Below are 17,736 nucleotides of genomic sequence, written 5' to 3' on the forward strand. Positions count from 1 at the left end.
AAGGATTATTCAGATTTATCTTTATTTACTTCACACCAACTCTTGTGAGTAGAGAGTTGTTTCGGCACACCCAAGTGATATTGCTGCTTGGGAAGCAGCTAACAAATGCATTTTTCAATTTTCCCAAAGCTTCAGGTTATCAACCACTTTTCCAATTAATTGCAAGGTGGAGTCATAGAGCCGTCCTAAATTCATTTGATTTGAACTTAAAAGTGATGTATGAGTCAATCAATCAATCATTGTATATATTATGAATCAGGATGGAAGAGTCAGTTTGAAGAAACTTCCTTCAAAGTTCACAACTAGGTGCAACCAATTTTGAGTCATTTCCCATTGAGAGAAGCACTTATACAGAAATAGTTTGTAAAAGTACCTTATGTTTGGAAATGTTCAGTTTGCTTCCGATGATTTCAGCCATTTTTAGTCGATTGGATTGTTTTGACAGCATAGCTGTGAAGCAGTCTAATGCCTGTCAATGGAAGAAGTTAAGAGTCTATAGTTAAGAATCTATTGTCTCCAAATAAACCAATTGTAGTCAAAGAGCAGTTAACTTTTAAGTAATAAATCACTCCTATACTCTTGTGATGGAAAGAAACGATCTTATTCATTTATTTCCATTCTTCTTTTATAAAAACGGAACATCTCAAAGAGTCATACACTTGAAAGAGGCCGTTTAAACCCAACATCCAATCTGTAATATACTATACGGTATCACCTACATGCTCTTAGTGACTGTCCTAATTGAACTAAAATCTATTAAAAACTAATGTACTTAATCCTCCATCCATTATCTAAAACTATCCTAATCCTCCATCCATTTAAAAAAAAATACCCCATCCTAAAAGAACAGTGTAGTTCAGACCTCATGAAAAATGTTCAGTGCAGTAGAGGAAGAAGAACTGTTAAAGTTGAATGTGATTCTGTTGCACCAATTGAGTAAATCCCTGAAAAAAAGAAAAGATGATGTGAATATAGTTTCAGACTAATGCTCTTATATGCCGACAACAATAGCTTCTTTCTCATTTCATTAGATACCTACTTGGTGCTGGTTTTCAAAAAGCACCCACTCACCACATTTTCATTCAATTAATGCCTTCTCAGTGGGAATTGTAATTAAAGCATGCACACATATGATCTCTAAAACTCTAGATCTGTGATTCTCAACCTTGGGAAATTTAAGACGTGTGGACTTCAACTCCCAGAATTTCCCAGCTAGCCATACCTGGGGAATTCTGGGAGTTGAAGTAAAAGTCCCGAGGTTGAAAAACACTACTCAAGATAACAGCTGTCTGAGGATATTCCTCCAAACTAAAATATTCATCAGCTTAATTACATATTTAATACCTTAGAGATAACTCTCTGCCCTCCAAACATGGCTTTTTATTTACTGTCAAGCATGATGCATCTTCCATTATATTCTCTTTGTCCACAACTTGGTTTTCAGATAAATGTTTATCGCCAGTAAGCTCAATGTAGATATCCAACAGACAATCTGTTACAGTGGCAAGTTTAGGATAACTTATCTGAAGAATCTGAAGGAAGAATATAAGCTATTTTTAATACACTGACAGCTATATTATAGTTTCATTCTGAACATGGCATAAAGTGATAATCATATTCTACAAGTTTCAGTAGAAATGAACATAATGGAATACTTTTTCCCCCTGCAATTGCATATTTGAAATGAAATCCTAAAATAATTTTTCTGTCGGTACATGGGGCTTATTTCCTCTCCTCACTTACCTCTTTCAGTTCAGCCTTAGGTAAGTTGTTAAGCATAATTTTTGTCCAGTACTTGTCCAAAAGAGCAGCATGACTGTTTTGCTGCCTATACCAACCACCTCCGTAACTGAAGACTCTACATTAATAAAACCACAAATTAGTGTTTAGATTCTTTAGAGCATTAGATCCCAGATGTGGAGACCTTACAGCCAGACATAACTTAAATATAAGTTATGGACTACTTTTCCATTAGTCATGTTCAACAGGCTGCTGAGAGTTGCAATTTAGCAACCTCTGAAGTGACAAAGGCATCCCTGCCACAAATATTATAGGATGCTGTAACCATCTGTCATTGGTACCATATTCATACCTTAAGTTGAACAGATCAGGGAAAAGTAATTCCTATTTGTCCAAGTATAATTGTATAATATAACTGCATTATCTTGGATGCAATCTATTCACCTTGCTCAGTCATCTCAAATTGCAAGATGAGCAACAAATTTAATAATAAATGTGATAATAAGATTCCTTAACTACAACACCAAAACTAAAGAAATTAAAATCTCAAATGATAAGCAACAGCAAAATATTAGAATACCCCATTACTAATTTATAGGTATTCATTTACTCATTATATTGATTCTCTAAATAATGGCATAGGAGATTAATATTAAACTGATATTAATAATAGCATATGGCGATCTGCTAAGAATATGGTTGGATTTCTATAACACTATAAATCAGTACTGTACTTATTCAGCTATTACTCCTGAGTTTTTATATATACTTTTATAATATTTTTATAAACAGCATCTTAGATTCAAGGATTATGTTTTTAGGTATACTTAGATATACACAGAGTTGTAAGTATGCCTCCCGAAACCCCCGCCCTCACTGATGTATAAAATCATTTTAAAGTCATTATCAAACCCTCCCTGGCAGGCTACATTTTCTACCTTCTGGTAGCAAAAAGATGGAATCCAGATGCTACTTTTATACAGTCATTTCGTCCAGGAATCAATAACTCTCCATTTTCCAGAAGAGGAATCAATACAGAGATCTAAAGAACAGAAAAAGAAAAAAAACCTTAAAAACTGAACAAAATCGCACTGGGCAATACCTAAATGACTAAGTTCATTCGTGTTACAGGGTTTTAGAAGTTCCTAAAAAATCAGATCCTCAAGAATCCAATCTCAGTATATCCCTGCCATTGAAGAATAATAATTAATAATAGTAATAATTTATTAGATTTGTGGATTTGTGCCGCCCTTCTCCGAAGACTCGGGGTGGCTGATTCCACCCATCTTCTCACTATTCTCACTATTTCAAGTAGCTACATTGATCCTATTTTGCTTGAAACACACTGGACTGTCCATTGTGCCATGTGAGTGGTCAGTTGGGATAATAACAGCACATGTGTCCATGTTCTCACATTTTGAAACATATGCAACTAATTTTCTAAGTCAGAGGTCAACAACCTTAAACACTGAAAGAGCCCTTTGGACCCGTTTCCCACAGGAAAGAAAGCTCCAGGAGCCACACGACCTTTTTGACATCTAAAATGAAAATAATACTGCATAACCCTTTTTTTTAACCTTTATGCTATGTATTAAAAAACCCATAAAGTGTTGCATTTATGAAATCAGTGACCTGCTACAGAGAAAACACAGTTTTATTTCTGCATCCAACAAAAACACTTTGAACTCTGGGAGGGTGGGGGGGAGATGGATTGAAAAGCTCGATAAATTACTTGTTGGCGGATGTCGCACATTGGCGGCTATGATGCATATTTTGAGCGACAAGGAGGCGAGGAGAGGGGTGAAAGAGCCACTTGCGGCTCCAGACCCCTGCTTTAAGAAGAACACTTCCCAGATAGGCACTAACAAATGGTTTAACTTACTATAGATACAGTATAATTACTTACATTAGCACTGGATGAAAGAGCAAGGGTGAGACATTCTATTTACATACTTAGGAGTGGAGAGGAATGGCAATGAAGGGGAAGATATTCCATTATAATTTGAATATGTTCTATGACACATTCAGCATTCAGTCCCGTCAACTAAACAATGTCGGTTGGTGGGCCCTTCTCTGTGGCGGCCCCAACCCTCTGGAACCAACTCCCCCCGGAGATTAGAACTGCCCCTACTCTCCTTGCCTTTCGTAAGCTCCTTAAGACCCACCTGTGTCGTCAGGCATGGGGGAACTGAGACATCTCCCCCGGGCATATACAATTTATGAATGGTATGTGTGTACGTATGTGTGTTTAGAAAATGGGGTTTTTAAAATGTTTTTAGTAGAAATTTAGATTTGTTATAAATTGTTTTTCACTTTGTTGTGAGCCGCCCCGAGTCTGCGGAGAGGGGCGGCATACAAATATAAATAAATAAATAAATAAATAAATAAATAAATAAATAAATAAATAAATCTTCCAAAGTAAAAAGCATAGGGGGCCTTCTGTCTGAAAGAGTTAATTAAAAATAAATAATCTTCTAGAGCAGTGTTTTTCAACCAGTGTGCCGCGGCACACTAATGTGCCATGAGACATGGTCAGGTGTGCCGTGGGGAAATTAAACATGGGTCCCCAAACTACCATTCCTGCCAGGATATCCCTTTTGTGTTCATCGAAACAGGCCCAGGTTTCACACTAAATGAGTATAAATACATTTGGAAACTATATTATTAACTATATGTATAATATGTACTGTGTTAGAGTGTCATTTTGCGTCATTTTGGTTGGTGGTGTGCCCCAGGATTTTGTAAATGTAAAAAATGTGCCACGGCTCAAAAGGTTGAAAATCATTGTTTTAGAGCGCCATCTGGGATAATGAATCACTAGTTTCCATGAAATAAAACCTTAAGAGAAAGTAAACATGATTCTCATTCCAAGCATTCATAAAGTGCTTCTACAAAGTACAACAACATACCACGTCAAGGGCAGCATAATCAATATCTTCTAAAAGTATCCAGTGCCCTTTGCTAACTGCTTGAGTCAAGGTCCCCGGTTGCCACACAAACTGTCCTGGTATATCTGTGCAACGATACATGCCCAGCAAAGTCTATATAAAAAGAAAAAACAGAAACAAAATGTTTGCATCATCAGTTTACTTTTAAAATTGTGAGAGCTTCTGAATTACAAAGTATTTCTGATCTTTTCTTATGAAGATAGTGAAGAGATTACATGTAACCAATATGTTTAAAAGTATATTTTAGAGTATAAGACGCACCGGAATATAAGATGCACCTTAGTTTTGGGGGAGAATAGGGAAAAGAATCTGCTTGCCGGATATTCATCCTTAGTCTGGTTAACTTCAGCACATTATTTTATCCTCTGGTTAAGTCTTGAAAAAAACCTTATTCAGGGAGACTAAGAATGAAAGAGCTTGCAAGCCAGTAAGAGCTGGGAACATTATTAGCACATGGAAAGAAACATTCGCAGCAAGTACAGCAATGGAAAAAACTCTGCAAAGACTTAGGGCTTGGAAAACATTTTTTGCAGAGAGAAACAATGAAACAGCCTGCAAGGTAAGAGCTGGGAAGATCATTAGCAGCTAGTTAGGGGGGGGGGGAGCAACTATATTCAGAGTATAACACACACTCTAATTATCAGCCTTTTTTAGTGAGGAAAAAGGTGTGTCTTATACAACTGGAAAATATGGTATGTATGTATGTACGTATAAAGCTTCCTAACAGCAGCAATCATATCAAGCTATAGGATCACCAAAATGGAATGCACCAAATGACTTCAATAATTAAAATCCCTATTATGGATTGTGCCAGTTCCATATAACACAAGTATCCAAAATGCATGTTCATGATGATGTCGTCAGAAACATGTCATTTGTCCTCTCTTGTTCTCCAAGATGACTATGCTTTCCAAGATGTGAAAGTTATTTATATTTTGAAGCTTCATTTCTCTCAAATGAATGTTACAGCCATCCAGAAGTTCAGCAGTACATTTACTCACTACAAATCAAGATGGCTTCTACAACAACAAAAAAATCAGCCAAGAAAGCATGTGATCCATTGGCTTTTTAAACATCTAAATATAAGGTGATACAGTACTTATATATGATACAAGGTGATACAAGGGGACACAATCTGAAGTTACTTGGGGGAATGATCAAAGGCAACATGAGAAAATATTATTTTACTGAAAGAGTAGTAGATCCTTGGAACAAACTTCCAGCAGACGTGGTTGGTAAATCCACAGTAACTGAATTTAAACATGCCTGGGATAAACATATATCCATTGTAAGATAAAATACAGGAAATAGTATAAGGGCAGACTAGATGGATTATGAGGTCTTTTTCTGCCGTCAGTCTTCTATGTTTCTATGTTTCTACTTTCCTACAATAGGTTTCAATTTACCTTGCTGTCAGTTTGATCTCCTAGCTGGACTTTCAGAATATGAGGCGGCTTTGTTCTTCCTGTAAGGGCTGCCAAGAACTCTACCAGAGATGTTTTGCCACATCCGACTGGCCCTTCAAGGAGCACTGCCTTTTGTGAAGACACAGCCATGGCCAGATTCTGAAGATGTGCACAGACAGAATTCACCAACACAAAATGGCTCAAGATGTTTTCTTGCTAAGAGAGAAGACAAAATTTTTGGCTAATATTAGATTTAAGAGGAACAAAACAAAGAAACGCAGAACTTGTAATAATTAAGAAATTAATAATAATTTCTTAAGTATTTTAGGCAGGGGTGGGTTCCTTTTATCTTTTGCTACTGGTGTGCATCATGATGTTTCGGTGCTTCATGCCAAAATTACATCATCAACAGGCTACTACCGGAGCGCCCATAGCAGACCACACTACTAGGAACCCACCCTTGATCTTAGGGATGAACTGAGAGAAACATAAAATTAAAACCTGCTGACACAGAGAATTCCAAATCAAGTTGCCTATACATGGAAAAGAACACTTTTGTCATATGAAGCTTCTCCTGAATCTGCTATTTGCCTTTCTCAAGTATCATTCTCTATAAAGAAACCTTCAGGAAAAGGAATAGCCAGACTTCCCCTCCTTAACATTTTCCCCTCCCCTCTGAAAGGCTCAGAAAGTCTCCGGGAAGAGAAAACGCCATCTTAGAATGCTAACCTTCTCCCTATCCAGGTCCTCTCCCTAGCAATCCACATAATAATTTCAATTGGAAGAGCTGGGATTGCAGTCAAAGTGGCCATTTGGCAGCTTGCTTAATGCCGACTTTGCACAATGACCAAGATGCCAGGCCCAATTGTGATCCTGAGTGGACAACTACCTATAGATTGTAAACATCTGAAAAAACACAAGCCTTTAAATATCGTCATGCAAATCGTAATAGGTATCAGTTTTACTTACATTTTCTCTGGGCTCAAACTGTTGTCTAGGTAAGAGAACTCCACACACTGCTACCACCTTTGCACAAAGGTCAGCAGCAACCAGCTCTCCCTGAGTGTACTGTAGCTTCTCCCCTTTGTTCCAGAGGTTTTGGTCTGGATTGGCCAGAACTAAGGCCTGTTCGATGTTCTGCATCCGAGATTCTTCCACAAGCCTATCAAATTTACAATGATGTTACTACAGCAGAACTGGTCTATTAAATGAATATTTTAGAAAATAATACACCAAAAGAGAGCAAATAGAAGAAGAGAAGAGTAAGTGAATACTTACTTAAGCCTAAAATGTATTAACTCTTCTGGATTAAATGTTTTCTTCAGGAAAGATAATCGATGCTCATCATTCATGCATGTAACCAAAGCAAGACAACTGGCAGTATACCTATGTAGGAAATGTTCAGGTAATATTTTAATGTGAGTTCTACACATATTTTCTTTTAAGAGATGAAAAACGGGTATCCAACTGCAGGGCTGTCAAATGTGCGGCCCACAGGCCAGATGTGTCATGCGCTGGCCAAGCCCATGCCCAATTTAACAAAAGGGACGAAGTTGAGATACGTCATGTGACAATGTCATGACGACATGAGTTTGACATCCTTGTCCTACTCCAACAACCCATTTAATTTAATAGTTTCTCTAATCTATATCATAGGTTTCACGAAATCAGTTATAAACTGCCCATAAAAATGGGCCATAACAGTGTTATTACCATCATTTTTAAATGCTAACATTTACCAGAAGAGAAAAAAAAGAGAAACAATACTGATGACATAAAATTAATGAGAAGAACAAACCAAGGAAGTAAGCTTTATATTTTAGAGTGAGACTAATGGAGTCAGGACTTCAACTGTGGAAATATACAGTATTATCCTAATGAAGTTTCTAACAAATGTGATAGCTTCATCAGTTTTAAACCGAACAGTCTGAGGAAGAATGAACTTTACAGGAACTAAAACAAATATTATAAAAACATCAAATTAATTTGCCTGGCCACTATTCATCATTACTTTGACATAGATCTGATTTTCTAGAGAGATCAGTTATTAAATTCAGGATAATCAAAAGATAAATGTTTAACATTACATCCACTTTCTAATAGAAGTAAAGAGAAAACATTACCCACTACTAAAATTCTTTTAAACAAAAACTTATCTAACTTGGAGATTTTATAAGTCTGGTGAGGTTTCTATCGGAGCACTTTCATGTGTCAATAAGCACAAAATGCATATAGGAGCAATTTCCATGATATAAACTTGTCCATGAACATGTGGTAATCTAGTTATCACACATAATATTCTAAATGAGAAATGCAAGAACTCATTTATATGCACCTCAGGAGTAATTCTCATTGGGGGGGGGGGGTTTAACAAAAATATTGTCTGGCAGTCCATTTTGCTTATATTTAGGCTACATAAAATTACCTTGAAAAGTTTCAATGAATATTCCTCTGTCAATTTAGAAGCTCTTATATGCTCAGGAATTATTGTGTTTTAAAAATCTAATTCATGAATTATGTAATACAGGCAAAAATAACTCTAAGGCCTTCCCTATTCATTAAATGAGCCCCATAAATGTAAGAAAATTAAAGTTACCATCGAACCAAAGTATCATGACTCCTTAGTAAAGGGAAACAAACACTCCAGTCCCATAACTCTCTGAATACAGACTGATCTTTTTGGAGAAATTTGTAGGCTGCCTCCATGAGATCCCTCAATTTCATCCTGCGCCGTCCATATCGAACCACATTTGTATCCGAACTTTCCAGGAAAAGTCGGTGAAACACAGGTGAAGTGTCCTTAAAGTATTTCAAAGCAAATCTGCGCAAAACAATAATACCAACAATAATATACTATCACGACAAAAACAGTGCACAAATTTCAACTTATTTAGTACTCACTAAAGTTTTTGCTAGAATACATATATCATCCTAACAGTTGATGAATTTAGAAAATAATTTTAAGTAAACTTTATCTTAAACAGAAGCACTAAGCACCATTAATTGCTAAAATCTTGCTTGTTCAGACATTAAAATCTACTTACATATCCTAGAAGAAAAACTATCTTGAAATATGTATATGGAATCAATACAAGATCTGTGTATTATTTAGAGAGAACACCATTAATTTCCAATTTTTCCAATAAAGGACAGAATAGAGTTGCACATAATTGTTAAAACTGTGCAACAGATTTGGTCCCAAAAAGCTGCTCCTAAATGCTCAGTGACAAATATGTCTAATAGAGAAGAAATGGTAATTAAATCCCTGAGTCTACTCAATTAACCGGAGTTCTTCAAAAATACATGAAGATTAGGCATAAGCTAATTCTTTTGTAAAGTAACTCATTTTAAAACTAAAATGCACTGGCAACATCTCAACTCAATAAAATAAATCTGAAACTAGCCGAGGTGGAAATACTTGATCAGTAGAACAATTTATTAACTTTTATTTAAAAAGTTAGTTATATTGTTTTAAAAAAATATTCAGTAGAATATTTACATTTCTTACATCCAAATCTTTTTTTTTTGTGGGGGGGGGGGAGTTCTTGAACAATTTAATATGTTTAATATTATTATAATGTAACAGCATTTTATTTTTGAGAAAAGAGAGACCGTTTTTCAAGAGCTATAATTTTGATGGATTTCTGCAATTGTTTTAATTCTGCTCCTGAAACAAACATTTTAATATATTTTACATTTTCATTTCAATCTTCATATGTGGCAAATTTCCGGTTTGTAGGCTTTACAGTTCTGGAGATTTTGTGATTAATGATTAATGAGTGGTTTTCAGTTTTTCATAAAACTGAAAAACTGTAGAATGCTAAGCAGATACTCAAACATGTTTAAGGGAATCTAATTACTAATTACAACAATTCCTAATCCGAATCAGAAGCCAACACACACACAAACACAAAATTTAACCTGGATAACCATGAGAACCCATTGTTAATCTTCATCCAATTATCTGCTGCTGTGTGTATTTAAAACATGTAGACTTATACCATCACTTACGGCATCACATCTGGATGATCACCAATAAGTTTGCTCATTGCAACACAGAGTCTCTCATGAAGATCATGGTTGATCTGGCCACAAGATTTAATTGTTTCTGCATTTCTCTCCAATAAATCCAATAAGATTGGACGAAGCTGACGGCCAATCAGAAGTGTGCATTCTTTATCTAGTAATAACTGTGACAGGGCAGTTAGTATGCATTGACGGTCCTGATGACTCCAGATCTGAAAAGAAAGAAATGTCAAATTAAAACCAGGGTTCTCCTCTATCCCTAATTACGCTGAATCAGAGACCCTAGAGAGATATTGCACATTGGTCTTTTTATCTGTCAAGATTCTCAAATGTTTTTGAAAGAGTCCTTTATGAAAAATAACCGAGCAAAGTTAACAGATAAGAGAATTCTTCCCCCACATTAATGATTAATTAAAGTAAATGCAGAAGATAAATTTTATACATGTACAGCCCATATAAAGTGTTACCTTGTAACTGACATTTCTAAGTTAAGTGTATTTCAAATTCATTATTCCTATCCTATGTTATGCTGAAGAGATGTCACCAATATGGATGATCAGGCAAATGGAAGAAAAATACCATAAAATTAACAGCCTTGATGTTAATTCTACAATCAACTTAAACACGCATGTAATCATGCACACACACTCACTCATTCATTCATTTATTCCATACATTATTTCTGAGATCTTTGTTATCAGGTGCAAATTAAGATGGTTGTTACTTATAAAGCTCTAGATATTATATGGCCTTGTTAATTTAGGGACTGCCTATCTTCCCATACTTCTCCATTCAGTTGACAAAGTTCCTCAATCAAATAAAGTCATATGTTGGGATACTCTTGCAGCACTTGCCTTCTCAAGATTCCCAATGAGCTCCAGATGGCTCACTCTATTGCTGTTCAGAAAAGAGGTAGGAATCTGGCTCTTTGCCCAGGTGTTTGGTAAGGGAGAATAAGACCCTTCTATTCATTCCATCTGGACTGTTGTGTTTGCCAACCTCTATTGTTTTATTATAATTTGTTTGTGAGTCACCCAGGGAATAAGCAACATACAATGGCTCATTGCACAGTTAACCAGATGTTTAGACTGGATTTGGTATTTTTATCCACCTATAAAGTCTACCCTGACTTGGCAACAGTGGATTGCTCCCAATTCAGACTGGTTCTTAGAACCGGTAGCAGCAACAGCAGGATGCTCCGCCCACCCACCCGGGATGTTCTGCCCAAACGGGACACTTCTGCGCATGCGCAGAAGCGTCATGTGCGCAACTGCAAGAACTGGCAGCAAACTAATTCAGAACCCACTACTGTGACTTGGGAGTGGCAGATGCTGTTTGACGATATCATCACAGGATATAAGCTGTTCCAAGTAAAATTGTAGTTTGCAATTGACTGATGGTGATTTTGTCAATGCCATGCCAATTCAAGTTTATTTATTTATGTATTAAATTTATATTGCCGCCTAGTTGCCCATGGTGATTCAAGACGGCTTACGGAATATAAAACCACATTTTAAATAATAAAAACTAACAAAAATAATCAAATAAATTAATATAGTACAATATAACAAAATCATCCCATTTTTCACAAAAATTGAGGCATTTTTGCCATCCCCCAGAACCCAGGAGCTCCCTGCAGGCTTCCCAGACCCTTTGCCCACCCAATTTTTGAGGGGGAAAAAGGCAAATAATGACTGATTTTACCTTCTAATTACCTCATGTAGCATGACTTGAGGGGAATCTGTGAATTGAAGTCCACTAGTCTTAAAGCTGGCAAGTTTGAAGACTTGTGGGCATAGTTCCCTCTAAGCTGAGCAGTGAGCAATCGCTCACTTAAAAATCATCATCAACTCAGAGTTTTCCAAACCTGCCCAGAAGCCGAGAGGGAAATTTTATTATTATTTCTGTGCCGCCCAGTCCCAAAGGGACTGCCGCTCAGACACTATACTTTTCCGCTCACCCCAAAAATTTTTTAGAGAGAACACTGCTTGTGGGTTAGGGATTAGGGGCATAAGGGTCTTCAAACTTGGCAAGTTTAAGACTTGTGGACTTCAACTCCCATTCCTGACCTAGCATGACTGGAGGAGGAGTTGAAGTCCACAAGTCTTAAAACTATCAAGTTTGAAGTTTGTAAAAAGTGTACATGTTTGTAAAAAGTATACATGTTTGTAAAAAAGCATTCTGCTAAATTGGTATTTTATTAAATAATATATTACTACACCATTTGGTTCAGAATACTTTTTTCTTCGTTTTCCACCTCTAAAATCTAGGTATATCTTATAGTCCGGTGCGTCTTATACTACAAAAAATATGGTAGTTCTTTCCTTCTGAAGAATGTGGCAAGGAAAGGGAATCCATCCTTGCATACAAATGTCTTCTCTCATACCCCACACCCAAGTCTCAAAGATACCAGAGATGTAAAATTGGTGTCCTTTGATAAGCTCCCAAAATATCACAAAGTTTAAGGGAGAGAAATACTGGTTTCATTTTCATCCTGCCATCAAGAGTCCAGTTTGACATACTTTCATGTCAACCTAAAGACGTACTTGCTCATCCTGATTACTACCATAGGAACAACATGTAGCCTAGGGTTATTATTTATGTTAATTTAATCAATTATTCTTTGCACTGATTTGTATTAAACTCTAATACATACTATAAGGGTGGCACACTATAGATTAGGGGTAGGGCAATTATGGCCCCTTCATGACCTGTGCATTCCAACTCCCAGAATTCCTAAGCCAGACACACTGGCTCAGAAATTCTGGGAATTGAGATCCACAGGTTGTAAAGGGGTCAGAGTTGCTCATCTCTACCTTAGACTGTAAAATGCTCTCATTAAGCCATGCCAGCTAGCCTAATGTCTCCTGGAAACTATATGAAAATGAAAGGCATGTAATAAAAGAAAAATACTTTGGAAGATGTTCTCTTCCTACCCTGTAAGGAAAGGTTATTTTCATGACAGTGCTAAAAATTCACACAGGAAAATTTCACATTTTTCTCCTGTCTCAAATCAATGGTAGTCAAGTCCATGTATGACTTACGGACAACAAGAAGTAGTCAAGGTGGCTCTAGTGCTGGGGAAGAAAAGAGCAGTTACAAAAGGAGGAAATAGATAAAACTCAGGCCAGACAAAGAGAAGTAATGGCCAGACAAGAGGAAGAAATTGCTACAGCTCAAGTCAAACTTGACTTCTGGCAGAAAGAAAAAGACGCCAAATTAAAGATGGCAAGATCTCTGTCTGACTCAGTAGACCAGTGCTTCTCAAATAATGGGACAAGCCCCCATTGGGGGGTGGGTGCAGAGTGATGCGAGGGGGGGTGACCCTTGGAAACATTGTTGCAGGGAGTAGGGTTTTTTTGCACTGAACAATAGCACACAGCACAGAGCAGAAGATATAAAGTGCAGATAACAAACCCTTAAGAGACCCCATGGAAAAAATATTTAACATGGATGAAAAGAAAGGAGGAGAGCAATGGACATAATGAGACAATATAAGTCTCCCCAAAGCTAAGATGAGGAAATATACTGCTCAAAAAAATCAAGGGAACACTCAAATAACACATCCTAGATCTGAATCAATGAAATATTCTCATTGAATACTTTCTTCTGTACAAAGGTGAATGTGCACAACAGCATGTGAAAATGATTGTCAATCAGTGTTGCTTCCTAAGTGGACAGTTTGATTTCACAGAAGTTTGATTTACTTGGAGTTATATTGTGTTATTTAAGTGTTCCCTTTATTTTTTTGAGCAGTGTATATAAAATGTATGTAGCACTTGGCTTCACTGTGACTACAGTGGGTGATGAGGAAAGACTGGTATGTTTACTGTGTCTAAAAATATTGGGAGCGGACAGCATGAAGCCAAATAAATTAAGGCGTCACTTAAAACACATCACACCCCAATCACGCTGATAAGCCACTTGAGTTTTTTCAGCGAAAACATGCCAAAATATTGCAAACAATCATCCTGGCAGAGAGTTGCTGTGTGTGTGCAAAATGTTTACTTCTTCTGGGGGGGGGGGGGTGTAACAGAAAATAATTGAGAAGCACCACAGTAGACTGAGAAATCTTCCAAGCATCAGGAGCTGCTGAAGAAGACATGGGCGAAAGTGTATAGAAATAGAAAATACTTGTAAGCTGGGCTTTTAGATTTTGGCTCAGGTTTGCTCTCCAAGCTTATTTTAACTTTAAATCTTCAATTTAAGTTACCAGACTAGGTAGAATCATCGAAGTGTATGTTTGGGGTTTTTTGCTTTGCTTTTGATCATCTAAAACAACCAGCGACGTTTGTAATCTTAATTGCCGGAGGGTCAGAAAGTTTCTCTCTGGCGGAGGGGCTGGCCAATGTTTGTGTGTGGCCGTTGCGAAACTAGTGGAAAGGGCTTCTCCTGCATCCTCGCTTCTCCCTCCCCCACTGCCCGACCTCCTCTTCAGACAAAGAAGGTGAGACCCTCAGCTCGCCCTCTTCTCCTCCTTAGCTTCCAGCCAGGCCGATCCTTTCCAGCCAGGCCGGGACAAAGAAGACGGTCAGGATTTACCACGCTCCCTCCCCTCCCCCGCCTACCCTTGCAGATACACAAACATACACACACCCGCCTCCCCAGTGGCCGAGGGCGGAGAGGGCGCCGCTACCATTGTGGCTCTTTCTCCCACCTGTTTGGCGAGGAACCGGCTGAGCTCGCCGCTGCTCCTCTCGTTCCTTTGCGCTATGAGTTGCAACGGACCCGCTAGGCTGAACTGCAGATGCTCCATCTTCTAGGCCCCCTCAGGAAGGGAGCCCTTCGCCTGGAAGACCCCCTTTATTCCCGGGGAAGGGAAAGGAGGGGTGTCGCACTCCGACCAACCTGGCCAGCCACCACTCTCCGCCAACCGCTGTTAAAAGCGCGACACGTGGGAAGAAGAGCGAGTTTCGTTTTCCCCCAGAATTTCTACGTCATCTTCCAGCGACGCAAGCCCCCCACTGAAAGCTTTCTCAATGTTGCCTTTCTGGCCGCTCCTCCCCCTTTGGCCAACTCCAAAACAAAAAGCCCATTCTTATGCGTTATGCTTTGCGACCCCTTTCTGCAAACGCAAGAAGTTAAATTGCTATTATGATGGTCATATCCGGGTGTTTGGGTGGTTGGGATAATATTTTCCACCCTGAGTTCTGTACCCAAAATCGGTCGAAGATATGTTTTCATTCGTAGCGATTTCTCAAAAATTGGGCTTGATAGGTTTTCCGAAGGAACATAAAGGAGTGTCAAGGGAAAGTAATTCCGTTGAAACCAATGAGAAATTCTGAGGAAATATTAAAATACGATACTCAGTAAGAATCTTCCTGTTTGCACTTCAGATTTACAACAATTTCTCTGATTCAAATGAATGTTTTCGAATTGACCTGCACAGAATTACAACAGATTTCTAAATCCTGTAATCAACATGAGAAAGTATTATTTTACTGAAAGAGTAGTAGATCCTTGGAACAAACTTCCAGCAGACGTGGTTGGTAAATCCACAGTAACCGAATTTAAACATGCCTGGGATAAACATATATCCATTGTAAGATAAAATACAGGAAATAGTAAAAGGGCAGACTAGATGGACCATGGGGTCTTTTTCTGCCGTCAGTCTTCTATGTTTCTACGGTATATTTAGGAGCAAGTGCCATTTAATTAACTGGAGATTTCTAGAACTGCAATTTGATACATTTGCCTTCTGCAAGTCAGAAAGTTTTTTCCATCAGCATTTTCTTACCTGAGGAGTTGAAAGATTGCTAGAAAGTTGCCTATAGTAATAGTTTTAGATAAAGGTTTAAGATTTCAAAAAGATTAAGCAGATTCTTACGCTATAGCACAATAATCCATAAAATAGCGAACTACATTTTGACGTTTCAATGTGGCATAAATTGGGTTGCACTGCTAGTCACCTGTGAGTCGAGCACCCATGGAAATTTAATAAATGCCAAATGAAGATATGGTAATTTTAAAAATATTATTAAAATAGTTCTTTTGAACTGTACTCTGATACACTTTAGATCTTATTCACTACTACTTGTAAAAGCTCCTGAATAAACTTACATACTCTGAAAATATGCAACTAATAACGCAAACAATAGTTATGAGTACATGAACCTGAAGTCCAGTATAGAAGGTAGTAAAGGACAAGTAGTTTGACCTTTCCAAGGGTCAAACAGCTATAGGATTCTAAATGCTATAGCACTGTATAGATCATAATGGCAAATAAAATAACACTTAATATATATATACTGTATATATATATTTAATTAATTAATTATTAGATTTGAAGACTCGGAGCAGCTAACAACAAGAAACAGTACAAATCCAATACATTAAAACAATTTAAAACCTTTAATATAAAAAAAACCAATCATACATCTCATACAGACCATACATAAAGCGGAAACGGCCCAGGGGAATCAATTTCCCCATGCCTGACGACAGAGGTGGGTTTTGAGGAGTTTGCGAAAGGCAAGGAGGATGGGGGCAGTTCTAATCTCCGGGGGGAGTTGATTCCAGAGGGTTGGGGCCACCACAGGGAAGGTTCTTCCCCTGAGTCCCGCCAGACATCATTGTTTGTTAAAACCTTTAATATAAAAAAAACAATCATACATCTCATACAGACAATACGTAAAGCGGAAACGGCCCAGGGGAATCAATTTCCCCATGCTTGACGACAGAGGTGGGTTTTGAGGAGTTTGTAAAAGGCAAGGAGGGTGGGGGCAGTCCTAATCTCCTGGGGGAGTTGATTCCAGAGGGTTGGGGTTGCCACAGAGAAGGCTCTTCCCCTGGGTCCCGCCAGACGACATCATTTGGAAGTTTTTTCCTTTGCTTGAAAAAGGGCCTTTCTGCCCACCCAACCACCCACTCACCCTTTGCCCTAAGCACAACTGATCAGATCATCAGTTGAGTTTTGGGCTGATTATAACTACTGAGAATTCACAGAAGCAGAATTGCATGAAGGGATGCGCCCGGGTGCACCAGCGTAGCAATTGCACAGGCGCAAAAACGTTGCAATGCGAATCAGTGGAGAAGTTAAGTGGAACCCACCCCTGACCATAAGTTAATAATATAAATATAAAAAACAAATAACTATAAACAATGCTGAATGTTTGGTCAGGAGAGTTATATTCAGAGTAAATGAAGCAATTACATAATTTACTCTTACACATACTTGAGAAAATACGTCCAGTTGAATAACATTTTCTGATACAGAATATATTATTTGCTTCATTTCTAAAACTCATACAAAACAAAGTCCCTGACTGCACAATGAAGATCCTATTTCATTTTTGATTGAAAAAGTAAAAGAAATTCGGGATGACAGATAAATACTAGTTATAATTTTTAGAAAAATTATTACTACATTTAATATTCTATTGGCCCCCTACAAAATAAACAATTCAATCTACTGTAACCATTTGTTTCAAAGGGGTATTGGGTTTCCTGCTTGAGAACTGGGGTTGGGACAGAAAGACCTCTGAGATTTCTTTCAATGTTATTCTGTTATAACAGTCCAGCGTATACAATGGATTGATTCCTTAAGTGGGTATACAAGTAATTCTCAATACAGTAATACTGTGATATGTAAAAAATCAGCACCCATGCGCCCTTCT

The 17,736-nt window shown here is 37.8% G+C and overlaps 1 protein-coding gene across 1 annotated transcript in view; it reads right to left on the reverse strand.

The window, feature by feature from the left end:
• The window catches only part of MDN1 (midasin AAA ATPase 1), a 136,653-nt gene extending 121,646 nt beyond the window's left edge, over window positions 1-15,007 (reverse strand). The window contains exons 1-12 of the mRNA XM_070733209.1: window positions 14,778-15,007; window positions 10,106-10,332; window positions 8,691-8,915; window positions 7,373-7,480; window positions 7,064-7,256; window positions 6,095-6,310; window positions 4,650-4,781; window positions 2,679-2,782; window positions 1,744-1,858; window positions 1,345-1,532; window positions 863-944; window positions 374-469 (exon numbers count right to left, since the gene is read on the reverse strand). Coding sequence (XP_070589310.1) covers window positions 374-469; window positions 863-944; window positions 1,345-1,532; window positions 1,744-1,858; window positions 2,679-2,782; window positions 4,650-4,781; window positions 6,095-6,310; window positions 7,064-7,256; window positions 7,373-7,480; window positions 8,691-8,915; window positions 10,106-10,332; window positions 14,778-14,876 — 1,785 coding nt within the window. The 5' untranslated portion in view covers window positions 14,877-15,007. The remainder of the gene's footprint in view (window positions 1-373; window positions 470-862; window positions 945-1,344; window positions 1,533-1,743; window positions 1,859-2,678; window positions 2,783-4,649; window positions 4,782-6,094; window positions 6,311-7,063; window positions 7,257-7,372; window positions 7,481-8,690; window positions 8,916-10,105; window positions 10,333-14,777) is intronic.
• Between the last annotated feature and the right edge of the window lie 2,729 nt (window positions 15,008-17,736).

Source organism: Erythrolamprus reginae, chromosome 1 (assembly GCF_031021105.1).
Source record: "Erythrolamprus reginae isolate rEryReg1 chromosome 1, rEryReg1.hap1, whole genome shotgun sequence".
In the NCBI taxonomy this organism is placed as follows: domain Eukaryota; kingdom Metazoa; phylum Chordata; class Lepidosauria; order Squamata; family Dipsadidae; genus Erythrolamprus; species Erythrolamprus reginae.